This window comes from Taurulus bubalis, assembly GCF_910589615.1.
Source record: "Taurulus bubalis genome assembly, chromosome: 1".
NCBI lineage: Eukaryota > Metazoa > Chordata > Actinopteri > Perciformes > Cottidae > Taurulus > Taurulus bubalis.
Genome location: NC_136589.1, coordinates 7,692,920 through 7,720,385, shown reverse-complemented (window position 1 = coordinate 7,720,385; position 27,466 = coordinate 7,692,920). Strand labels below are relative to the sequence as shown.

At 39.2% G+C, this 27,466-nt stretch overlaps 1 protein-coding gene across 1 annotated transcript; it reads left to right on the top strand.

Moving 5' to 3' along the window:
* Positions 1-440: 440 nt before the first annotated feature.
* Positions 441-26,917, top strand: stac (SH3 and cysteine rich domain; the record flags this gene model as incomplete). The annotated part of the gene is made up of 12 exons (XM_079218066.1): positions 441-554; positions 1,690-1,722; positions 3,762-4,095; positions 11,415-11,548; positions 15,061-15,142; positions 15,353-15,459; positions 16,262-16,343; positions 17,765-17,832; positions 20,564-20,661; positions 23,274-23,325; positions 23,779-23,916; positions 25,637-26,917. The coding sequence occupies 12 exons, from the start codon at positions 441-443 to the stop codon at positions 25,733-25,735; spliced, it is 1,341 nt and encodes a 446-aa protein (XP_079074192.1). The 3' UTR covers positions 25,736-26,917.
* Positions 26,918-27,466: the final 549 nt, after the last annotated feature.

Here is a 27,466-nt window from a genome sequence, read left to right as displayed (position 1 = left end):
TCGTTGTGTCACATTTCTCCTCCTTCCACATCCTTCCCTCCCTTAATCGCTTAGAGCTCTCCTCCCATCGGAGGGTTGTCAGTGTGTGGAACGCAGCGTGGACTTGGAGATGTCTTGGCAGCATTACGCACGACGACACGATACACGCGAACGCCTCATTTAGACGGACGGGGCACTTTCAAGCGGAACTGGACTGGCTTTCAACTTTTGATTCCGAAAGCACTTATTTCAGCCTTCACAAAGCGTTTTTCTCATCTTCTCCTTACGTGCGGATGAAACTCGGATCTCTCCCTTCGCGACAGCAGCAGCGGGGCTGAATGACTTCCCCTCCACTTATCCTCAGGTCACGGTGACTACAGAGGAATGGAAAAGATGTAAAGGGCTTTGGGAGGAAGCAAACTCTACAGAGCAACAGTCCCAAAAAGTCCCAAAAAGAAAGGATGATCCCACCGGCCAACATGATTCAGGACGAAAGTGGGGGCAAAGAGGACGAACGGGACCAGAATGAGACTCCCAAATCCCCGTCGGCGAACGCCAGCCAGCAGGAAACCAAGGTAGGACTATCCTGTTGTTATTTATTATGTATCATCCCGGATGAAATACTTTGGGATCCGTACCGTTCATCAGTCCAACAGCTAGTATGAATAGAGCTGGGCAAACAAACTATGACAGGGAAATCGACTCAACAGGGACCAGCTCCCAAAAAGAAAAACATGCATGCAAACCAAGTCGTTTTTGTATTTATGACTGTCAGAAAACCCCATTTAAAGTGCCACAAAGGATCATTACAGACTCATTATAAGAACAGACCTCAGTAAGGATACCATAAGAATAGCATTATGGTAATGTACCATTTAAGAAAAAAAAACTTTAGATAAATCAGTTTAAACTCACAATCAAGCCCCTAACACACTCTTGTTATGACTTTCGTAATAAATGTAGTGTGTGGGGGGCGCACAACCTAATAGGGGTTTATGGTATTTCACATTTTAAATGTATTGTTGCGAGATCAATGACGGTGTAACGGCTCTTAAAAGCTCTCGATGAACCTAAAAACATGTTCGCAGTGTGCTGTAGTGGTAAAAGACGTACTATGGTGTTACTGTTATGTGTACATTAATAAATAAGTGAAATGTGGGATTGTGATTTCAACTTGTGGCTGATGGAGGAAAGTAGGCTGTGTGATAGAGATCCACAGCTGCTGCCTCAGGCGTTTTGCCATCTATGTCGGTCACATGTTGCCCAGACTACTACAGTACAATATTGGACTCTTCACAATGCTAGTGGATGGCTACATCAGCTCTTCTGTTCCAAAGCGCATATAAATGGCATTTGATAATCATGCTTTATCTTTATTTTTTTTTAAATGAAAAAGGAAATTCAGAGAAAAAGTTCAAGTTTTCATCAAGATCATAGATGTACTTTGTATTGCGTGTTTTAAAGCTTGTGCATGTGAGCTCTTACTTTGGCACATCGGTCACTATGTATTTCAAGAGAGTCCTGGCTGACATTTCACATAAAGTCTCAGCCAAACAACCACACTCCCTTCCATTACTCACTTTATTAGTAGTAGAACACTTCAGAAAGACTAAAACGTGATTATATAATTGTTTAATCCTCCTTACAGACAGTTAGTAGAGTGAGTTCCACACAGTGAAGCTTTGTTTGTGTTTTTATTCCTCCTTTAAGAATACTGTGAGGCCTGAACATCACAAGCGCAAGGTGAGCTTCCACTCTTGTGTAAACTGTAGCGCACTGTTGATTTTAGTTAATTGTGATATAACAGCATATTGCATGTACATAAGGATAAACAAGTTGTTTTGCGTTACAACTTTTCCTGCTCTTTAAGATAGATCACTTTAGTGACATCAATGCCACACAAGGTTTCATCCACCGTCACTCGTGTTTCTAGAGGGCACTCTTTGTATAGAGGCTGCAACATTATATTTATTTATTAACAATGATTTGATATATAATCTTATTTTTTCTTTCTTTTTTTCTGCATTACCTAGTCTAGCCCCTATTAACCTTCTCTGCTTCGAATAGAACTCAGCTCCCACAGATTTGGTGACGTCAAACCCAGCATGAGCTCCTCAATGCATGCACATCGCCTCATTTTAATTATTTAGAGAGATATTTATTTAAGTTTAGATATATAAAACCACCTTACAGTAAATATGTATAGTATTCTTTACCATTACATTATAATGCCCAGTCAAAAATGTCTTATGTATATAATTCACTTATCAAGACCTAACTGCGTTAACATTATTGTTATGTATTACCATCAACTTTCTTTTCAGGGTGTGTAAAAGCCATGCAAATGAAGAACGACAAGAGGTTGCAGTAGAATATATGTGTGCTGTCCGGTCATGTCGGTTGTGCATTCCTGTGTGTGGGTGGTAATGGTAGAGAAAGGTTCCAAATTGATTTTTCCCACAGTGACCCATTCAATTGATTGATCATCAACATACCAACGCTTCAATGATAAGCTCTATGTGCTTAGACCAGTGGTTCTCAAACTTGTTCTGTCAGGCCCCACTTTGAAGGAAGAACATTTTTCGGGTCCCAACTAAATTGTAACAAAATAGTCCAACTTTTTGTGACTCCTCCATCCGTGCTTTTTCAAATAATAGAATAAAGAAAATTTAAATCCCTTTCAAGTAAGCCAAATTGCTCTATCAGACAAAAATTAATAACATGTGCAATCACTTTGTTAGAATAATACAAATAAAGTTCTATCTGTGTAAAAAATGACTAATATTTGACAAAAAAACAACTATTGTGGCTGCAAATAACCTGTTTTGCACTGAATATATTTTCAAGATAAAAACAATAACGTTCAACCTGTGCAAAACAAAAAGAGTGTTGATGTGTGAGCCATCACGTTGTATCAGTGTTAGTTTGAGAACCACTGGCTTAGACGTTTTAGCCAACAACATCAACAGCTAACAATTCTCATTTGTTTTTTCACTTAATTGTATTGTTTAAGTCTGGGATTGCATGTGAGTATCTCAACTTAGAATCAGTTTTAAGTTATGATTTATAAACATTGTCTGTTTGTTCATAGGTAATACTTTGGAACAAATTTAGAAGAGGACAGATCAACCTTTCTGCACCAAGCAGAAAAACTGTAAATCCACACAGTTATAAATGTAGGCCTGTAGTGTGTGCTAAGATATAAGAAGATCCTTTGGAGTCCTTCCTTACCTATCAGTCACATAAATCAGAGCCCTGCAGACACACACCAGCCAGAAACCAGAACCATAAAAGCAAATACAGTAGCTTAAAGATTCTTTATTGCGTGTTTGAGCCCAGGATTAAGTTGGTTTCATGGAGGAGGAAGTACACACTGAGAGGTTAAATGAGGGGTTGTCACTGTGGAGTGTTCTGAATAGCATTACTGTAAAAGAGGAGCCTAAGGAGATTGATAGAGGCTGCAGCCCGAAATGGCAGCACAGCGTGTGAGAAATAGTGTTGATGTGATGCATTGCTTTCACCAGGAAATCACATTACCTTCCAGGTGGGGAATCCTAAAGGTTTTTCATTGCGCAGTGATAAGTTCCCCCTCTCAATGGCCTTTTGTCAGCCATCAGACACTGAGACATTTTGCCAGAAGGTTTTAGAGACCCACTTTGTAATTTATTTCGGTTATTACTGGAATTGAATTATTCTATGTCCTCTGTCATTCTCTCTCCTTTCAATTTCCGTTTCTCTCCCTTGCTCCATTTTACTACAACAATTTCTCCTCTCATTTTCAGCTGCAGAGACTCAAGCGCTCCTTGTCCTTCAAGACCAAGAGCATCCGCAGCAAGAGCGCAGACAACTTCTTCCGAACAAGCAACGACAACAAGACGGAGCTGCTCTCAGATGTGAGCAGCAGCACGGGCCATCTCTGCAACATCGGGATGGCCCCGCCGCACACCACCAACCTGCCCATCCCTCCGGTCCCTCCAGCCATCCCCTCCGCACCTCCACCCACATCACGCTCCCAGTCGCGCAACCCGCTGCAGGTAGACTCGGCCGGACACTGCTTCATGGAGCACATCTTCAAGAAGCCCACGTTCTGTGACGTCTGCAACCACATGATCGTAGGTATGGTTACAATGCAGCCCTCCTTCATTGGTGTGATCAGAATACCGAACAAAGCACAGTGACAAGATCAGAGGAGAAAGCATGGTAAAAAAAAAAAAGTCCTGCACATTATCTAATGAATTTTGCAATCTCAGCATTGAGAATAACCTTTTCATAATGAGACCTTCATCAGATAACCTGATGGAAGTTATTCGGAAAACTTTTCTGTCATCAGAATCCAAATAAGAGAGTAATGAATATGCAATAGTATGCTCATATGGTATGGACAGGGCAGGATGTAAGAGGTTTTAGTCTCCTAAAGCACCAACCTTTGTTTTCATATCCTCGGTATCACGCTTTTTATTCAGAATGAACACAAGGCGTTTGTATCCAAACACTCTCCGACTTCTTGGCCCCTGACACCTGAGCATCCAACCTGACGATACTGACGTGACCAAAATGTCTCAGTCGTCCTTTTTTCGCACACTGAGCCAGGTCCCTCCATCTGTCTGGTCGGGTGTCAGATAGCCAACAACAGTGCCAGCTCCTCTTCCTGTTCTCCTCTCGCCAGATGTTCTGGTTTCCTCTGGCCGCTCCCCTCCTTGTTACCATCAGTACTGAGGGAGCACTAAGTCTTTATATCTCAGGGCCTCTGCAGCACGATAATGACAAGGGCTGCCCGTACCATCTGCTCAACAAGCCCCTGATTATATATTTGTTAGCCTGAATACAGCATGTGTATATATACGGTATACTGGGGTAACAACAGTACTGTATTAGTTTGCCAACAGTCTTTGATTTTCTTTGCATAATTGAGATAATTTAGTTTTGTCTCGTGTACATAAGTCTGAGCTTAAAATCTCCCTCTTTTAACCTGACAAAAGCAAATTTTAAAAAGTCCTTTAAAGTTCTTTGTTCGAAGATTAAGTCAAAACTCAGTTCCAGACTTGATTTGAAATAAACATGTCAAATAAAAAAAAAAAATATGACTTCATATACTATATATTCTTATTATCGATTTTGGACATTTTGGTTGTTTAACGAATCAGCATACCTGAAAATGACTATACTCAATATGTTAACATTAACAATGTATCAAATGTGTAATGTGAAAGGGGCGTCATAGCGAGTTTCAGCTCATTGTTTTGGTTTTAAGGCCCACAACTTTTCTATGTTAGTTCAGTCTCACCGCTCTCAGCTGATTTCCAAATGGACAACAATTCAGTTGATGCTGGTTCTTGTTCGTCGGTAAAACCTGTAGACTTCTAAGTTTACAGTGCTCTTGAGCAGACAAACATTTGATATCTGTGTTTCCCACCTTTGTAGATCGAATGCATAGAGGTGTTTGACACACGGTGACTACAAGAAATAGAGATAAATGCTCTTCAAAGGCTTGAAAATTATTCAAGAAGCACACATTTCTTTTGGAAGACACTAACACATCTATTTGTTTTCAGTTTTGTTATTGGTCATCCAACATCCTCACGTAAAACTAAAGTTCATCCCATCATAAAACATTTCTATACATTTATGACCATTATTTCTTTACACTAGTCTGTTGGTGTGGCCAGTGAGACGCATCCACTGGCCAAAGCCTTGAATGGGCCTCTGGAGGTCTGTTAATAATAAAAGTATGATGTCAGGCCTTCCTGGCTCGGTGATAGGTGCCGAGTCCTCCGGTCCACTCATGAAAAGAGATGCTACCCTCTTCTTCATTTATCCTGCTTTAATGAGAACACAATGCGGTCAGCAGAGAGACGGGGTGGAGGTTGTTTTTCTGTGTGTGTGTGTGTGTGTGTGTGTGTGTGTGTGTCTCTGTAATGAGCTGTGATGGTGTTGTCAAAGTCTGACTGTGACTCAGAGTCAAAGGGCAGCACCCAGGAGAGAAAAATATAGTTGTGGTGGTGGGGCTCAAACTAATAATACAAGCATACTATGATTATTAAATCATAGTGCCCGGTCATTAGAAATTGATGCATGTTCTTGGAGTTAAAATAGTGCAGTAAGTGTTTTATAACATTGATAATGGTGGATAAGATTGTGTTAAGAGGAAGATACTTGTAATGAAACGAATATTAGTACACAGCAAACTAAATACACATTTACACATTTCAGTGTGCAAAAAAACTACATTGTTGGTTCTCTCAAGTACAAAATACAAAGATATGATTTTCATTTGTTCATCCTGTCGATAAAGCCAAATATAATATAGAAATACGCCACTGAAACTAATATAATTTTTTTGGATTTCTATTCAGTATATTAGGAAAGTTTGTTTGTTTGTTTGTTAGTTTGTCTTTGCCCAATAAACACAAGTTGAAAAGATAAATAATATAGCATGTAATCTGATACAGTGATCTTTAATTGGACTAAATTAAATATACACCCATTTTGCCTTTACAGTCAATCTCATAATCAATGTCACTATTTTAGTCAAAAGGTTTTTCAATTCCCAACGCACCCGAATGCGTAGATTAATAACAATATGCTAAAATTGCAAAAGGCTGGAAACATTAAACAGCCACTTCATTCTTAGATGAGGATCATTTATTGTATTGTATAAAAGCCTGTACAAATGAATTGTGTCATCCATAATAGAAACGGCAGAAATACATTAAAGTTCTCGCTGACTCATTCATCAGGTTTGCTAGATGAAGCAGAACTAGATTAGTAAATATTTGATAGAGCAATAAATATATTACCATTTTTCTGTAGGCGTTTATATTAGTTTTAAAACCATTTGTTTATAAGAGACTCGCTCATACACTATGCTCAGTTGAACAGAATAGTGCAGTCAATATGTTTCATTAATTTCTTTAACCAAGATCAAGGTCAACACTTCATCTGTTTGACGGTTTTGATATGTGTTGTATAAATACGATTTTGTATTATCAACCACACGTTTTCAGATTAAACATGAGACTAATAGTCAACAATCCAGCGTTAAGTATTACAACTACACATAAAATAAGGATTTTCTACAACACGTGGTGTTTGCTGTCAGATCTAAGAGCCAATCAGCTCTCTGATGTGGCGACAGCCAGGCGTTTCCCATCATGCACTGGGCCACACAGTCGCTGCAGAGCTACTGCGGCGCCTGGCTCTAAAATTGACGGCCTTGTTCTCGTGAGAACAACGTTGACCATGTGTGCATGACGTCAGAGCAAGTCGGGACCAAGTCGGACACAAATCTAACCGGCATGCATTGCGCTCCGATTGCCGCCGATCAATTCTGCGCAGAACTGGCTCATCTTGAACGAGCCTATTATGCCGTAAAGTTAAGCACAGCTCCACCCAACTTCAACCTGAGTAGCCTTCTTGTCAGCCAGAGTAATTTAAAACACCTGTGTGGATGGAGAGAGCCTTTAAGAAGAAGAAGTTAAGAGTACTATTGCAACCTAATTAAGACGTGTATTCAGTGTGCCTGTCTAACCACATTTTCCTGTATTTATTCCAAGGTTACTCTCCTATTGTGTTTCACTTCATTACACTGCCTAAATACTATGTGCAGTGCTCTACTTTTGTCCATAAAAGCCAGTGTCCTTGTTGTGAGGCACCCAGTGAATTTGTTTCACTGGAAAATAAAAATGCTCTGATAGAGTACAGGCTGATGATGAGATATTGATTGCAGGTCTTTGCAGCAAATGGCGTATTAAATAAATGTCTACATGAGTGAATGGGAGAGTTACCTGCGGCTGGCAAATATAATTATTTGGGCAGGCTTGAAAAATGTAATATTCACTCCTTTTAGGTAACAAATTCCACACAAAGAGTTTTATATGATTATACTTTGTACAGTATAAGTGCATACTGTATGACGGATGTATGCAGATGGAAAATGCAGAAATTTAAGATTCTATTACAAAGTATTACAAATTGTTATCACTGTCAGTCAGTAATCACTGATCCTGCATCAACATTTAGGGACTAGGCAGTGATTTACTTACACAATCCCTTAAATGCCTCAAATCAAAGCATCTAAATGTCTGGATTAATTAATACGACAAGTTGATACTCACCACGGATAAGAAAGTAATCTCACTTGATTAACTTGCACTAATCTGTGCTATGAAATCCCAGAGATACACATGACACGTTTGGTGGACCCTAGAGAGAAATAAATCAGAGGGGTGAGAGGTCAAGGTGGGGTAATAGACAGATATGACTGTGATGCAAACTGAGGCTTTCCTACGTCTCCCTGCATTAAAATAAACGATGCACAAACATGTCAGACAAACCCACACTTACTGTGTAAGAGGTGCATACTAGAGTTTTCTCTCTTTCTGTCACACAAAATACAACAGCCGTGTGTTGTGACGACCTTGCACTTCCACTAATACCCCATCGATTAATTTTAGTGTTACAGTTGACAGCTGACATTGTCTGCCATGTATTGAAAATGTCAGCTGAAAAAAACAGTTCATAAATAGTTACTAGAATGATTCACATGGTAAACGTTATATCTGCAAAACATAAGCTTGTCGCCATTGTGAAAATGTTAGCAGGTAGTTCTAACTGTAGTCTCACAGAGATGCTGGCATGATTGTGGACTTATCCTTACTCCTGACAATCCTTGATCGCAGATGGACACATAACAAACAGCTATAGTTCACCTTTGTATTCAGCATTCTAGGCCTTAGTTCCCTGATTCTCTCGATGGATAAATGGGATATTTAAAGGTAAAAAAACAACAACTAATGGACGTGGGAGAAACTAATTAAAGTATGTAAATTAACCAAGGACTGCTGCTCAGGTCAGTGTTTTGAAGGAGCTTAATAAGAAGGTGGAGGAGTGATGAAGGTTATTTGTTGGGAGAAAGATTGGGAAATTGAGGAAGAAAGACTGTGTGGGAAATTTATTTTGAGGCAAGAGGTATGGGAAATTTGGCAGGAGTCTTGTCCTTTACGGTTTTATAAATAAAGATGAAACTTTAAAAGCAGAGTAGCCAAGAAAGAGTAAATGCCATCCAGAGCTGCACTGTCACTCACTTTCCCCACAGTTGTAATGTCCTGTCCTCCTCTCCAAGCCTGGAGGAAAAAGCACCTAAACACACACAGATGCACTAACGTCATTATCCAACCATTACTGAAGGAAGTCGACAATGTCAGTTTCTTGTATCAGTCTGCGGAAACACAGTGGTTTGTTCCCTTCGTAGCTGTTACGAGTTAACGTGGAGGCATCTCGTTATTACGCCATGTTGGAGTGAGTTAGCTCAAACAAGCCAATCAACAACTCGTTGTCAAGGGCTTCCTTTGCTTCCTGCCCCTGCGTATTCAGAGAGACAGGCAAGAGTCAGGGTGTCTTAAAGATGACAGAATGAAACTCACAAGTCTTCATTGAACATCGCCAATTGACCTGATTTAGAGTGACCTAAAATTTGGTCCAGGTGGTGCTCATTGCTTCGGCTCCTGCTGTTGTTGCTTTTTGTGTCGATCTGTGCTTACCAATGAAAAGTTCCAGCCAGGATCTAATTTCTCTCGGTTTCAATCTCAGGTTCACTAAGTCTGCCAGCTCTGTGGCAGTCAGGCTCAGCCAAGCAACACAAGAGCTTAAAATGGGGAATAAGATCCAGTTTTCCACCCATTACTGAGTTCCTGTCACTGCTCTCCAGCTCCAGATATTCGTGACACCAGTTCACATTGCAGCACGTGAAGAGCAAGCAGACATTTTTTCCCCCCTGTTGGCTAAGTAAACTACACAAAGGGCTTTGCACCTTAAGTCCACAGTATGTGTTTGCTGTCTTGTTCGGGGATCAGGTGTTCTGCTTGGTTTCATAGTTACAGTGTTATCTCTGCTCACTAAACTCAATATGATGCAATATAGATTGAAATGCTGGAAGTGTGTGCTTCTACATTGCCCATTCACAATGCACCAAAAAAACTGTACAAAACTTGACAATTGTGAACAACGTTGATAATCTTTCAGTGAGGACTCTCTGATTATTCTCCCTGTGCTCACACGCTGATGAAGATCGATGAATCCTTTGCACGTCAGAATTTTCAAATGCATGCATGCAGAGTGTAGTCCAGGCCAGTGCACATGCTCATTGACTGATCAATAAAGAGCTGGAGGTGCATATCTGTCAGACTACAACTAATAACAGCCCTGGGACTTGTTAACACTGTCCTCTCTTGCTAATGTGGAATGACTGGCAAATGGTACATCACTGCTGGCTGCAAGTGGTGTTTTTTGTCCTGTTATGCGTAACATGATAATGGTTTAGAGATAATTCTTCTCATGAACCCTTCTTTCGTTTTGTCTTTTGTAAGGATCATTTGAAACATTATCCTCCTGAAAAGAAAATAATTCAACATTTTTATATATTTGTACACAGTACATGCAGCTGGCTCTTAGCCTAAGTAAAAGTCAGCCAGTCAGCCAAACGTATTATTATTTGAATGCAGAATATTTATTAATACTTGTTTTTTTAAGTTCTGGACACATCACTCCCTCCAAGCAGTACAAAATTGCTGCAATCTAATTAAATGTAAGATGAGCAGTGAAAAGATGGATTTTCCCCCAGTGAAATTACTCTCCTCCTTCACTACCCAATTATGGCAGTTTTAAACACTTACGCTGTACCTGCCCATTCATCTCTCAACCTTTTGTTGTATGTCATTCTGTCTCACAAACACACACAATGACAGAGCTCCAGCCCAGTGATCCTCATTAAAGATTACATTGATCTGTTGTGGTTGCCATGTGAGCTTTTATTCTCTGACAACATCTTTCTCTTTACAATCTCACATCCCCACAAAACTATCTTTGTCATTTTTGTCTCCTCATCCATCTCTGCCCATATTCATCTGTTACTTATCCACACACCTCTGTGTATTAATGTGTGCAAGCATGCTGAAGGTTTGCTATTGCAGTGTTGCATAACTTTGGTTCACTGATAAATCAGATTAATCTTCATTTATTCCAGCAACTGTGAGTCACGAATTAATAAGTGAGGGTGAGCCTCACACAGGCAGCAGTTTGAAATGGGTTATCATGGTTTTGATAGCACTTGGTCAATTACAGTCAGTTTGTTTGAAATGTTTTTTCAGAAATGGACATCATGTGTCACGTTTGCTAGATTTTGTCCCTGTTAAAATGTTCCACATGTTTCTTCACAGTTTTCCCGAGTGCATGCTGGGAAAGACTCCAGAAACCCTAGGCTACGAATAAGCACGTAAAGACAATTAATTTAATGAATTAATTAACGAGAGCGCGTTCTGAACAATATATTTTTCCTCCTTTTGTGCATGTAATTTGCTGTTCACTTTGAGACACCATTTGAATCCCCTTCCTGCATAACACATCTGAACCTGTTGCCTCTTTTTCTGTGTGTGTGTCAGGCACAACAGCCAAGCATGTGGTGTTCCTGGCGGGAAACACGGCAAAGCATGGCCTCCGTTGCAAAGCCTGCAAGATGAGCCTACATCACAAATGTGAAAATGGAGTGGGACAGCAGCGCTGCATGGGCAAACTGGTAAGATGCACGACACCAAATAATACAGACATGAAGACATTCAGTACATTTGTCTCTTTGCTGTCAACAGTTTGTGAGCTTATAATTACTATGTCAGTATGATATAAACCAAAACAGACATAAGAATTGGCTGTCTCACCGTTTCCCACTAGAATGTGCTTATTCAGAAATCACACTTTATGTGTGAGTGTGCTGGTACATCTGTCGCCACCATCCATCATCATCACCGTCATCGTCCTCATAATCGTTATATCATCACTGTCTAAGTGTTAGATAATAGCAATGCAGCGCACTATTTACAAAAATGCTGACCTCCTCCTCACCTCTGTTTGGCCGTCAGCATAAACCATTGAAACAGAGTCAATACAATCACCCTGAAGCCACTTCATAACCTCGATTGAAAATGTCACATGTAAGAGTGTTATGATGTGTTTGGCATTTCACAGTTTCAGCCTGATGTCTGTTTTTTAATATGCAAGTCAAGCATGGGTTGTTTGTGAAATAAGGGGGTGTAAAATAATATTTGGAACAATTATCAGATTATTAATTATTCAATTTCATCTTTTATCACAAAAATGGGAAAGTTGGCAGTATTGATCAGTGGTCAACTCGTTAGTTGTGAAGCATATTGACCTCTTAAAAGTGGAGGAAATCCTTGAAAACGTTATGCTTATTAACCCTTTTCAAAACCTTACTGAAAACTTTGATCAAACTTAAAATGATAATTGATTTTTTGTTTGTTTGTGAAAAGCTGGAGAGAAAAAAAGTTTAAAAAAAGTTAAGCTCGAGCTGATTTTAAATGTGCTTACATGTTGTCATAAAGAACTAGAGCAAAACTACCTCATTGAGTAGGAGGGGTTTATTTAATTGTAATTTGGTCCCGTCAATGAGTCAGTAGTATTACTTCACGACCATGTACTGTAATAACCTCCTCCCTTAAAAATCATCGACTGAGAGATCAAGCCTTGTTATCATTCATTGTATATCATTTTCCCTCCCAGCAACAGACTTTCTTGGAGCCTCTCTTCATTTTTTGGATGATGATAATTGAAATTGTTGGCTATTCTGTGATTCCAAACAATGTGAACCTGCAGTAAAATATAACCGTTTGGTTTTGTTGGAGTTGTGTCTGTTGGGAAGGGCTGAGCATTTTTACAAGGGAGGATTCAGTTACACTAGCTCCAAGAACGTTGTTTTACTTTCATAGCAGTCCAGCAAACTTGCAGTCAGGACTGAACTGGGACTCTTTAGTCATTCGCACACATCCCACACTGAGGAGAACGAGATTGTAACACTGTCAGACATATTATGTGTGATTTCCTACCTTTTCTTACCTTGTTCCCCACAGTATTTGGCTCCACCACTGTCGAGAAAATGTGGCTGGAATTCTGAGAGGAAATTTGAAATAAGCTGAGTTTGTGATAATCAGCGAGAATAAAGTGCATAGATGTCATATGGAAATTATATGGAAGTAATGCTAACTGTACAGGCGGCCCTGTGACATCTCTCCACTAAGATGCCTAAGGGATGAGGCTTTAAGATATGATCGGCTCACAGGAGTGGAAAATGAGGTTGAGAGGTCAATAGATAAAAAGGGAAGTTTCCCCAGTGGAGTACAGCTCTAAATTCAACTTACTCTAAACTTGGAGACTTCAGCAGCCATGATTGTTTCTCTTGGCTTGAGAACTCTTTAGCAAAGAAATCAAGTTACCTCATGCTCTGAATCTTTATAAGCCATGGAACCAGGGTTTCACCATTTCTTCACTATAGGTTTCTTACTGAAACAGTGACAATTAATTCATAACACATAGTTTAAAAATGTTGGTATTAACAGTCCGGCCTTTGTGGTTCAGCTATTTGGTCACATAACATTACTTCATGTTTAGCTTTGGCAACAATCAGCTCATGATACTAATGTTTTATGATTTTCAAAGACTCTGTGGAGGAATAGTTTGTTTTTCAGTGACATTTTGAAACTTAACCAGGATGTAGCCCACTGAGCTAACAAGTGGCCAATCCACTAAGATGAGATGCTTTAGCTTCTCCTGGCAAACAGTTTTGGTTTAGATTCAATCTCGACAGTTTTCCCAATTTCCAGTTTGCAGCCACAGCTTCATCCGGATGTCTTTCTTTCCCTGGTGCCCAGTGTATACGACACACATTGATTCAGTGTTTGACAGAGACAAAATCACTGAAAACATTCACCATGAGCATGTTCTCTCCCAATATTTAAAAGCTTTTACAAGAAATTCTCAATGTCTGTGAGATCAAACAAAGATTGATTGCAGCTCGAAGGGTAATGCTGTTATTTAGTATTAATAGTTACTTAATTTCTTGGTGCTGAATCTTCAAAATCATTAAGAAGACAGCTCTCAAATTCAATTATTTATTCATGCACAGATCCAGGCAGATATTTTTCCAAAAACTGTGTTTGTTTTTGTCCAACTTTGGTATGTGTGGTTGTAACCTTATTGCATAAATAATTTAAGTGGAGTGACTTTTGATGAACAGAAACAAGCACATTGTGAATTAAATACACATAAGAAAGGCCACCATGACTCTTCCCCAGATTTTCCCAAAACCTACAATCACTGCCGTCACAACATCAGTGTATTAAATAAAGTCACTGACGGCAACATTGAGTAGTTTATTTTCATTGCAGCCAAATAAACCAGATTCCTTTATGAGTTGCCCCCCCAAAATCTGACATTTCAGTTCCTGAGATGGACTTGAAGAGCTCAGGGTGGGATATTTTTGCCTTCTCCTCATCAAACGAAGAATGAATCCCGATCACTTGAATACATTAAATGTAAACAAACAGGTGAAAAGCAGTCCTATGAGATGTAGGTCTCCAATGCTGATCCTCACATCCAGTAAAGAATTGAAATAGACAAATATTTATCCAGGACACTCTCCAGAAGAAAATGAAATGCCAAAAAGCTGAAAAGATGTATGAATTAATCATGTGATTGAGGAGAATTTCAATCTCCTGTCTTTCTTCTTTACTTAAGAAGGATTCAAAACAGATGGGGAAGTATTGATTGGATGGGACGCAGGTTGGTGATGGATATATAAATTACAAATGTTTTAGGGCCTTTGGAGATGAATGGAGAACATGATGAATAAAAAAAATGAAGACAGTGACTTTAATACCATTTGTTTCCTATCTGGTACATGCCAGTGAAGCACCTCGACACATTCTCTACTCCTGTTGTCCATGTTCAACTCTGTATGGAACAAATCTGTTATTATTTCCGATGGCCATGCACGATTTAGAACTGCAGTCCTTAATATTTTTTCATTCAAATCAGAATTTGATGTCTGTTTAACAACATTAACAACAGTGATGCCCGACATTAAGTGTGGCAGAACTTTATCTCTGTCAGTTGTGCTCAGAAACGTCAGACTAAAGAGAGTTATGTGCAGTATTTCATCGTCGGGTTGTTGTGGTGCTGCATATTGATTTGTCTTTAAAGTCTGTCGCTTAGCTCTCTTTGTTCCCTCTCTGTCAGCCAAAAGGCTTTCGACGGTACTACAGCTCTCCATTGCTGATCCAGGAACAGTACGGCTGCATCAAAGAAGTCATGCCCATCGGTGAGAAGCTTAAATCTCCATAATAATTTCAACTCTGTGTTGGATGACATGCAATAAAGCAAAAACTGTCCTACACTCTTCCAGAACCCCTTATCCACTTAGCTGTTATAAAAGATTCACCTTTGTGTTTTTATAATATTGTAAAGCAGCACATGGCTAACTCAAAAGCTTAACATTAGTTTGCCATCATGTCTTCATTCTTTTCTAAAGCCTGTGGCAACAAGGTGGACCCTGTGTATGAGGCCTTGAGGTTTGGGACGTCGCTGGCACAAAAGGCCAAGAGGGCGAGCGGCTCTGAGTCGCCACACAGAAACTCGGTAAGAAGAGGATCATTTATCATGCTTGCTTGTGTTTGTTTTTACCCCGTCAACACAAAATACCGGTCACTAAAACTTTCATTTTATTTATCCTATTTTCTACGTTTTCTTTTCATCAAGATATAATAAAGATTATCACAATCCAGTTGATATATTATACTTGTTATATTTTGTCCCACTGCAGCAGACATACTGTAGCTGATGGTCTAAATAGATACTGCTGCTGCAGGGCTGTAAACACTACCAATAAAGGAAGTCGGGTACAGTCAGTGATGAAGGGAGATGTTGGTGCAAACACTCATGTTACAGCTCTGAAGATGGACGAGACCGATTGTATTGTACAGCTACACTCTCCAGTCTCCTTTCTGTCCCTGTGGAATACACAAGGAAATCTGTTTTTTATAGCTTACCACTTTTAACATAATCTAAACTGTGTATGCAGTCTGGATACGTGCCTCTGTAAGAAGACAAGTGAAAGCTTTTGGGTTTAGGCCATTCTGTCCTGTGCAGCTGTTAGTGAATGGACGTGTGTGTTGGTGACGGCTCACAGAGACAATGTGATCTCAACAGGGGTTATGATAATAGTTTCCAAATGCAGACTTAGAAACAGCATGTTTGCTACGCTACAGTTTTCTCCAAAACAGCTGTTTGGACTGTGAAAGCGAGTGCATTTTTAGCTATTTTTAATGGAATTAAAGGAGTGAATCTCTGTCTATCTGTCATTACAGTATATATCTCTATCTATCTAATCCATGTTATCTCTTCTATCTGCACTCAAATCATCTTTGAATGATCTCTGCAGACCAGTGACTTGGATAAGGTTCCAGAGGAAGTGGTGGCTCACAGCAGCAGGCAGGAGCTGTCGAGAAAACACAGCGATGATGGTGAGTATCTTTTGCGGTACACTGTGTGCATCTGGATTACAGCCATGTAGTGACACATCGGAAAAAACACACTGCCATTGCTCTTGGCACAAAAGAGTCTGAGAAAGTTGCAACATTTAATTTTTCTCCTCTGAACCATCAACGATTCTTAACTGTTGTCCACAGAACGGAAGGTGCTCCATTTGCTTGCTCACTCTGACCCTGCTCGAGAATATTTTTTAGAAAATGGCCAAAGAAGCATGTGGACCTCTCTTTTTTAATCTGCATTGTGTGCAGCTCTTAGCGGTGACTGGGTTTTTTCATCTGAACAATAGTCTTTGTAGTGAAGTGCAAGGCACTGACCCTTTACAATCTGGAGCATTCACTCTGAGCAGTGAAGGCAGAACTACAATGAGAATGGTGCTCCAAGGTACTCCCTTTGCTTTGGAAAATGTCATTTGGAGTGTGGATACAATGCTGCTGAGCAATTTTTTTCCGAGAATAGCACTCAACAAAAGAAGAAACGTGTTCTTAGCCTGGGCCATGTGTCGGCCACGACGCTGCTCTAGCTTCTTGAAGGTGCTTGGATTAATGGAAAAAAGAACGTAGGTAAAGAAAAAGTTCAAATAAATGGGATAAGACGAGATAAAATAAGCCATTATTGATCCCCAGAAGGGATGCTGATACAGCAGCACAAAAGTAAAATAAAATATACAAATATTCAACTGATATAAGTAGAAACTATACAAGAATGAACAAGAGCAATTAAAGACAAACTTGCGAGGTAGTGACAAGTTAGATTGACAAGTTATACAATAAAGTGACACTGTATGATTAATAGCTGCAAGTCTAGTACGTTAACACTGTACACCAAAAATAATATGGCCTGTGATTATGGAATGATTCTTTGTGTTCTCTGCAAATATAACTATACTATATATGATTTGGTAAAACAGTATATGATATTAACATGGTATAGTATTACATATAGTATAGTAGGAATGATAAGATACAGTATATGGTGTAATTTAATAGTAGTCATAATAATACATTATTGTATAATATAGTTGAGTATAGTGCATAAATATACATAATATAATATACTGCAGCAGTATAACAGAGTTGGTGACTCTGATTTAGTGCTATCAGACTCGTGTTTTCAGCTGCAGACAAGCTATCTCCCCAGTTAATTGCTATGAAATTTGCCTTTTTGATTTGTAATAATTATTCATGGGAAAAAGATTATAATTTGTGCCACTTTTCTGGCACGGCTCTTAAAGTTGCAAAGAATCAGTATGTTTTTCTACGTGTCCAACATATAATCTAACAAACATGCTGCTTTTAGAGGCCGCAAACAGGGCTTGAGAGCAAAATATATTATTTATTTAAATGATTGTTGATTTCTTTCTGTAATACGTTTTCTGTATTTTTTTACCTTTCAGTTTTCACAGTTATTGAGAACGGGACAGATCATTACTTCCAGCCAGAGAGAAAACCTGATGATTTGCTGGTAAGAAATGCATCTATCTAATTGTTAATAAATAATACATATATTATGTCAAATTTTGAGGGGGATATTTTTCACAGACAAAAACAAATTGGTGCCATTTTTGAAAATCAAAAACAGTTTTCGCAAAAAAATTAACTGGACAAATAAGAAAAAGAAAACTGAATGTACTGAATAATATTTGAGAGGAATGGCAAACTTAAACTGTCCTGTCAGCAACTCTGGGCGTGAACCCTTTTCCTCACTTTTCACACTGATTGTTATTCTGCAGCTCAGAGTCTTACAGTAACGTGTGTTATTGGTGCAGTCTGAGAACAGACTGTCCACTGACCAGGGCCTGAACTCTTTGTGGTCTCTCTGAGAACTGATACCAGGCCAGTCCGTCCTGTGTCCATTAAGCATGCTGCACTTTGCCCCTCGTCTCCATCGTCACTGCTGAATTTCCCAGGACTCTAAGGGAAAACTTCTCTTCCTGCTGTAACAAATCATATCCGATTTGACAGGACCACTGGCCTGCACTGATAGAGAGAAGCTTTGACCTTATGTAATGTTTGGATCTGCAGCTTTGGGGTCTGTGCTACTGTTTTTATTCTCTACAGTGAATATGCAGTGTTGATGGTGCACAACTCATGCTAGTGAGAGGAAATAGGTGATAAACCTCTGTGAATGTCTTGGCACCCCCTGCAGAGTAACAATGAATATTTCATGGGCACATTTCAAAACGGCTCTTTTCCTTTCTATCTTCCATGATGGGGTTTGCAGTATCAGTGCTATTGGCACACATTTTCTATGTGCAGCCATCTATTCTGTTTACTTTTATAGTTTAACATGTTTATCTTCATTGTCAACAATGGAAAAAGACCACAGACACTAGGACAAACACAAAAAATAACAAATAACCATACAAGGAAAAACACACACACATGCACACACACCTATCTTCTGCAATACAATCTAGCAGTCCAGTCGACCATTTTGGGGAAGAGACGTGAAGTGCATTGTGCTGCGTTATCAGGCTGGACCAAGCACAGCTGGCAACAGGCTGTTTGTCTGTCAGCCGACAGGTCCATTAGCTCAGGCTGGCGGACAGACAGATGGAGGCTCTGCCGGGTAATGAGCAGAGAAAAACGCTCGAAAACAGCTTTGCCAAAGTAGGAGCCTCCAATTTGAGATGAGAGGCTCACACGCACAAATGGAACACATGCAGTCACACACAGGATCCCCATCTGTTCACTCTTTTCTGGTTTCTGGTTTAGAGTTAAACAACCTGAGATCAGTTGACAGTAAAATAGTCTGGCTCATGCTGGGATTTCTTTTTTGGCTGGATTCTCCGTTTGGGAAGTTTTATTTTGTTGTTGGTGGCTTCTTGTTTTGTTTTGTTCGTCTCCTCATTTGAGGCAGCTTCTGCTCATCCAAACAAACTTCTGTTGCTTTTGTTATTGCAGGAAATGTATAATGTGTTACTTCCAAAAGCAAAACGTTTCTTGAATATTAAATATAAAATTAGCTCTTGAAGCTGCACTAATCAATATTTTTATAAAACAGTGGATTAAATGACTATGTGTAGCGATAATGGAGCATGTAGCTGCTATACAGCAAGATATTCTTCTCAGGAGTTGGTGGAATCTAAACAGACAAATTACAAAAGAATACTACGAAAAAATTCTAAAGAATACACACCAGTGCACGTAAATAAAGAGGATAAAGAGGAAGAGTGAATATTGGATTTGAAATTGCCAGTTGGCCAGAAACATGACTTCATAAAGCCTCTATGTTGGCTGGTTATGTAAATAGACATTGGCTGGCACATGCATCATGAAAAAGGTTTATAAGGTGATAGTATGTTAAAGTTATGTTCACAGGTTACTACAGATTTAAAGGATCAGTTACAAAGGACGCAGTTATCTCGACCTCTCGCTCAGTGTTCGAGGCTCCCACAGCATCAAGAGCCTCTAAAGGCACTAAGCAGCTCTAAGTTAGCGGTAATGGATGTTGTTGTTTTTACCCAGAGGCCACAAATTTGCCTTACGGCTGCTTTTAACTTACCTCTTCCATCAGGCACATTGACACATGGATGATGCCGGAGAGCCACACAAGAACAGAAACACGTCTCTTCATTACCTGTACAGCACCACAAACAGCCATTAGTGTGTTTAAAAAAAAAGTAATTCTCACATCTTTTGACAAATTTTCCATCCAGGCATTATGCAGGGACAAGTTATGATTCGGAGGGATCATTTCAGGGACACAGCAGGCAGCATTCAGACTCAAGGTATAAGTGATGAAATAAGAAGACGGCCACCAGCTTTGTGAGCAGGTGTGAGGAGCCCCAGAATAGCGGCTCATCTCGCTGCTAATTGTGCTCACACCTCTCTGACAACTTGTTCTCCACCCACACCCCTGTCCTGTTTTAACTTCCTGAGCATTAAAAACGCCGATCCTGGTTCTCCCACTCATGTTGACGGTGGATTAAGAGGAACAGATTGCAGAACAACTTAAGCTGCTCCCCGATCTAGCAGTGTTCTGTAAACACAGGCTTTTCCCTCGCTATGTGAATGCCAAAAGACTATTTTGAGATACGACTAGGAGAAAATTGACAATCGAGAATTTGATGTTGTTTTCTTAATGTGTGACTATGAGCGTTGTTTAAATTGTCAGCAATGTTTCGCTTTTCCCAAGAGACTCAAAACCAAATCTGTGTGTTCATGTGTTTCCGCGTTTGTGTCTCGTCAAGGTGGAGCAGAGCCAACTACAGAAGGATGTCCTTAAACTCAACACCTATGTGGCCTTGTTCAGCTTCTCTCCCCAAGACAGCCACGACCTGGACATGAGGTTAGTTTGCACACGACACTCAATCTTCTCCTAATTAACACGTTAATCATAATATACTGATTGCTTGTATGTGCATTGCCTGCCATGCACAAACAACATCAATGACAGAAAAACAGAATTTTGAGTGACTTTTTTATAAGATTAATAAATGGACACCTTTAGTCGCATTAGCAACAATGAACTTCATGTGTGTTGCTGTTTGCAACTGCTCTAAACCTGCCTTGTATGCTCTGCAGCAACACATGTGAGTTTGCAAAGATAAACAAACAAAACAACTGTGAAATGCAATCCTAGTGTACATTATGCTCATAGACAGCCATTCAATGCAAGAGCGAGGCACACAATCACAAACACACAAAGTACACGTGTACACATAGTGTTTCATTTATGTTGGTAAATACGATGACATGCTGGTGAAGAGCTGTCAATATTCATCTGCCTTTTAATGCCAAGATTGATGTTGTCTGTTAATTACTGTGTCTGTGTTTTATCTTATATAACCAGTGTATCAAGGCAAAAAATAAAAGAATAGATGTACAACATGCACTAATTAGCTTCCTCTTTGTAGGTAATGGTCCTCAAAGATTAATTTCTCTGGAGTGGCCTCATTAATAGTACCTGTGTGTGCGTCATAATGGTCTATTAATATCAGTCAATCTCATGTATTCTTGGATTTATCTTGAGAGTCTTTGGAAAGAAGTCTATTTCTAGGTCCCACGAGGCGTACACAGTGTACCAGTGGTAAGCGGGGATATATTATTTTTGAATGCTGGGAAAAAAAACAACATATTTTGGTTAAAATTATGAAATGGATTATCCTTGATTTGTGCTGGGAAATATTCAACTAGGAATATGGAGAGAAAACAACAGAAAGTGCTTTAAGAAAATGAAAAACAGTCCACGTCAACCGTTGTAATACCGAGTTGGAGATATCGGGAAATTCCTACAGCAATAATGTCTCCCAATTGGAAATACAGAAATGTCAACAGAGCGCTGGCAAAAAGGGCTGCTGCACCATCATCATCAACACTTACACAATACATTTTGCACAGTTTGTTTGTATGTGGTTTCACTTGTCAAATAAGAAAAAAGCTAATTTTAACACCAGCAAATAAACTAATTAGGCTATTTAGTAAATCTGGTGTGACTACAAGCCCAGCAGTTAGGGTAACCATAGCAGAAAGTACATATTGTACACACTTAGTCTGTGGTATGGACTTGGGTCTATGTTATTATCCCCAATACAATCTGAAACTCAGGCCACAGATAGCATCCCATCCGTTAACCATGCTTGAGAGGGCATCGCCTGTAACGTGCTTTGAAATAGACCCTCAGGAAGAGAGTATTCATCATGAGTCCTTCAGCCTATCTATAAGGATATGTCGAGAGAAACTTCCATCGTCAGGCATCATTTCTTATTCGTTGACTTCTCCTCTTGGACTCCCCGTCCACTGATACCTGCTAAATTCACCAAGCTTTGTTTCAAATGTATTCTCTTATGAAAGCATCCATCAATGTTTTTCTCCTCTGGGTTTCGTTGCACCAATACATAAAATGCTTAGACATAAAGCGCAAATGGTGGGTGAAATATAATCTTTAATCAAAAGGTTCAGTTTTCATTTTAAGTGAGAAAATCAGGTTTTGTGATTAGCTTTAGTTGCAGCCACTTGCTCTGATTATCTGATTACATTCAACTATGTGGTGATTGTAATGATGATGAGTTCTGCACTTTTAGAATGCAGAATTAGGAAACCCACTCTTCCTTTTTGTTATTTAAGAGACAATGATTTCACCAACCATTTTTTGTCACTTTCATGGTTCTTGTTTTCATAATTTACCTGATTTGATGGCACAGTACTTCTAGGAGATGCTCATACGGTACATTTCCTGTTATTCTTTGAAACAACATGTGTCTACTTGGTTTTCACCTTAGAAGTGTTTACAGTGTCAGGTGCTGTGCTGATTCTCGCTTACAATAAACAATGTTCTCTGAGTCATGGCACTCATATAAAGCAGTGTTGTAACGGAACCACAAGAGGAAGGAAAAGGGGATATTGCGTAGACCAACATTTAGCTCAACTGTGTGGCCCTTTTGATTTTTATTGGACAGATTAACCGATGGCTTTGAACAGATGCTAATAGTTATGGTGCATGGGGTAAATGATTCATTTGTTTCCTGGACAAAGAAGAATTAGTCACAGCAAACAGGATTAAGGTGCATTCAATAAAAACACAAACACCTTCTCTAATGCTTGACTATACGACACACGCATAAGAGGGAATCTTAAAAAAGATCAGGTGGATAGGTGAAGCTCTTCTCAGTGTCAACAGTACGTACATTAACTATTAATTAGGTGTTGCTTAGTTCACCTTTTTCTAAGCCCTGCACCCCCTTGTTTGATGTGGCTAAAAACATCGGTTAGCAATTTCACACACACACACACATATATATATATATACATGACCATTGATCCTGCTAACTCTGTGGTGGGCTATTGAGACCTGCTTTGTGGAGGGACTCTATGTTAAATTGCTTGGATTCATCTGACTATGCCGATAAGAAGATAAAATGTTTTTGACTAATTTGTCCTTTGTTTCGCTCGATACTGCAGAGCTGGAGACAGAATCTTGTTGGCTGATGAGTCCAATGATGACTGGTGGAAGGTAGGTACGAAACCAACATATTACCCCACATTAAAAAAATGGATTTGATAAATTACAGGAAGTCAAACTGTAAATTATAGGAGCGAGGCAACAGGCTTCCTCAGGACACAACTGCATGACAGATAAATTAGGGAGACAAAAGGGCCAAACCGTGACTGCACAGAGGCAGCCGGCTGCCACCAGACCATGAAGCAACTCATCACGCATTTTAACTCTGTTGTTGTTCTCTACAGGCTGTAGATAAACAAAGACATCTGGCCTGTTTGGTCTTTGAACAGTGATACTTTACCTGATTTCACACATGCATACAGTACAATGTATAGCTACTGAAAATGAAGACATATACAGTATAACTTATTTATGTCTAAGAACCAGCTATATAAAAGATAGTATGATCCAAAATCTAACTTTATACATGTACTGTAACCAACCCCCAGTTTGATTTTCTTTCAGGGGATAATTGAGGACAGGATCGGTTTCTTCCCAGCAGCCTTTGCTCATCAGCTGCGGATTGAGGACCAAGTGTTCAGGTGTAACAGGACGTTCATTGGCTGTAAAGGACAAGGCCAGATCACCCTGAAGGAGGGACAGGTAGGAATGCTTCCCTTAAAATAGTTTATTTATATTTTAAATCATTCTTGCCTCATTATTATGGGTTTTCTGTGTCAATGTCTGCATCTGCAACTTCTTGTGGAATTGTTCAGGAAAATATCACATTCAAATTAAACACGCGTGGAATGTATTACAATTAAATAATATAATATAATATATATTTAATATTTTTCACAAATATGAAAAAAACACGAGCTGAATAATGTCTGGATGTCTGCAAAAGTGTCTTTTTGATGCTACCACTGGAGAGCACCAGTGGCTGAAATGTTGAATTACACATATTGGCTTTTAAGGAATTCTTGCAAGAATCTCTGCAACCTTCTTGTGAATAAATGCCTTTCAAAAAATCTGCCGGATAAACCTCAAGTTATTAACAAGGACTTAGTTAGACCAAACATTAGCAAGCTTCATCACATGAGCGTCCTCTTCATGAGAAGCAATGACCTTGGACATTAAAACATCGACATTACGTCTGTGTCTAATTCATGATGGCACCCCAGCCATTAGAGCACATCCGATTCACATTAACCAGCAGCTCTTCCATCTTATTACCCTCCTGCAGCTCCCACGTAGCCTCTTACCTCCTGCAACTCTGCCCTTGCATGTGCTTATTCACTGGAAAGCTCAACTGGAGTTGGCTGACAGAGGATCCTTCCAAGGACTTACCATTAGATTAGCATTTCTGGTATATTGGCTGTACTTAGATCAGGCTCCTTTTTCCACAATGCTTTCCAGAGCATGTTGGAACTCATAGGAGACTTAAATCAAGTAACCCCGAGGGGAGATGAAACCACCAAAAACAAGATGAGTCTGTGACCCGCTGCCTTTCTTTTCCTGTCACACAAACCCAGGGGAAGATACGGCGAGTACTCAGAGCAAGCATGCAAATACAATGTGTTCTGGTCCATCATGAGGGTCAATGACTGAGTTGGAAAGAAAGTAAAGTGTGGTCACTTAATTGCCGATAAAAAAATAACAATGTATTCTTCATGTATCATCTTTAAAAAAGGTTTCTGAAAGTTATATTTGCACAAGACCATGTGTAAATATGTATGTAGTATGTCGTAGAAGAACTTTAAAATCAACATGAAAATAGGGGACTAAAAGTAACTGGCCAGATGTGTCAACAGGCTGTCAATATACTTTTTGCCACATAGTGTTCTAGTGAAAAACTATTGCCCCAGTATGTATATGTACTTTGACAATTCAACATTAAGTTATATACTGTATACACCTACTCACATATGGGCAATCAATGACTGCAACGAGAGGGGGTCGAATAATTCATGTTGGTTTACAGTTATAGATGTTCATATTGATATAGCATCAATAGCCAATTTGAATTAATTGTGATATCGTTAGGTTATATGATTTCAATTGCGGAGATAAACATGACATAATATCAAACATAATTATGAAGTTCAATTTATATCGGGTTTTCAAACTCAAAATAGCTTCAAAGTAATGAAATATACAATCCATTAGTGTAAATCTTAAACTTGGATTGCGCATGACTCCCACAACAGGTCGGAACCACTTGTAAATTGTATTTGGAGGCCCATTGTGTCCTTTAAACAATTACTCAGATCTATTGAAATGTTCAATCAAATGTTTTGTGCTATGTTTGACTGTACTTGTCAACTGTACGTTCTATTCTTTAGAGTTTTAGCATTACAGTAACTTTCATTTTCTGCCTCAGATCTGTGTGAGCAGTGAGGCCGAACGCAGCGGCTTCATCAGAGTGGCGAGTGGAAAGAAGAGAGGCTTCGTTCCCTGTGACGTTCTGGAAATCATCTGAGACAAAGAGACAAATTAAGAAAGAGAAAGAGAGAATGAGAATGAGAATCTGGAGGTGAGAGGAAGGAACTGAACCTGCAAAATGGCTACAAGAAACCAGCGAGGGGGTTCGCCTCATCGAGAATTTGGAGTTGGATGTAAAAATGAGTGTCAGTACCTTCTTCCCTCCCTCTCAGCACAGACACAGACCGTTTGTTGTGAGCAGAGAGACATGATATTTTACTGTATTTTATTTAATTTATAGAGCCAATATGTGTGTTTCTTTTGCCATTAGTTTTATTCCACCTGTTTATTTTTTTAAAGGGAAACTACCCATCTGGTTGTTTAAGCCAAAGAAAAGGAAACAAGCACTTACTACAGTGATTATTTTTCAGGGTTTCAGCACATACAATGGCATTCCTCTTAAAAATGTTTTAGTTTCTCATGCTTTTACATTATGTTGCAAGAGAAAGCTTTTAATGCAAATTACATTCCAATAGACTCTAAAATATCTCATTATTGTGGGTGACAAAATCCTTCGATGTCTGAAGATGATGAGATCAGAATAAACAACACGTAAAGACAATAAGAACATTTACTTTCTTTGAAGCCTCAAATTAAATATCTCTTCGAATCCATTTAAGAAATGCAGTCCAAAAAGGTTTGTGTTTCAGGTGCGAAACAGCACATCAGATCACTTTTTTGTATCATCATTAGAATCAGAAACAAAGATATTAATTAATATCTGTGTGTCAGTGGACACACAATTGTATATGTTGCATTGTGTCCAATCTATTAGATTCTATTAGATTTATGTTGAAAGGCTTTGCTTAACTTTAATTAATGTTCTCTCTTTTAAGTTGTTTTTGTCAAAGACTTTACATCTTATTTGCTATAAAAGTGAACAAGAAGGAAGGAGTGCTCTGTGAACACATGATGGCGCCTGTAAGAAAATGGAACATGTAAGAAAATGATACATTTCTAGTGTGCGTGTTGACTTTAAATGTGATCACTCATGCGGTTTTCCTCTTTCTCAGCACAGACAGTTCTGAACAGCACTCCAGTTAAGTGCGTTTATGGAGAGGTGTTGCATCATAGTAGATATAGTATATCTCTTGAAGGTTGTTCTGCACTGAAACTTAGTTTTATTGAATGTCCAAGAACTCCACATTGTAGATACTGTACATACAAGATTAAAATGTCTTCTTTATCACAACAGCGATAAGTGTATTATGATGTTTTTTGTCTCACTTCTTTTCTTCTTACTGCAACACAGAGTTACTGCAATTAATTCTCTACATATACCTAATATTTCACATATCTCATCCTACGTCTCTCAGAATGATTTCTAAATGTCTGTCATGGTTCTCTCTCCTCTCTTGGGCATGAATTAGTTCCCACTAATAAGCTCATCACTTACTCAAGTGGGCCCCTAAAAAATTCTGCGTCATGCAATTATGCATATTCTGATGTTATTTAGTTGACAGACAAAACAACTGGATTGTGAGTTATTCATGGTGCGTAAAGACCCCAAACCATTTTTGCAGCAAGAAAGACCAAAGTGGGGAGAAGACAAGTCAAACATTTTGCTGGAATGCACAGAGATGCACAACAAATCTCAGTTTTCACATCAGTCCCAATCTCTCAATGCTGAATTGTATATTTCTAATTCTGAACTAAGAAGCACACGATACATGGAAAATCAATTTAAATTTGTCAAATGAGTCAGTGTATCGTGCACAAAATAGCAGGC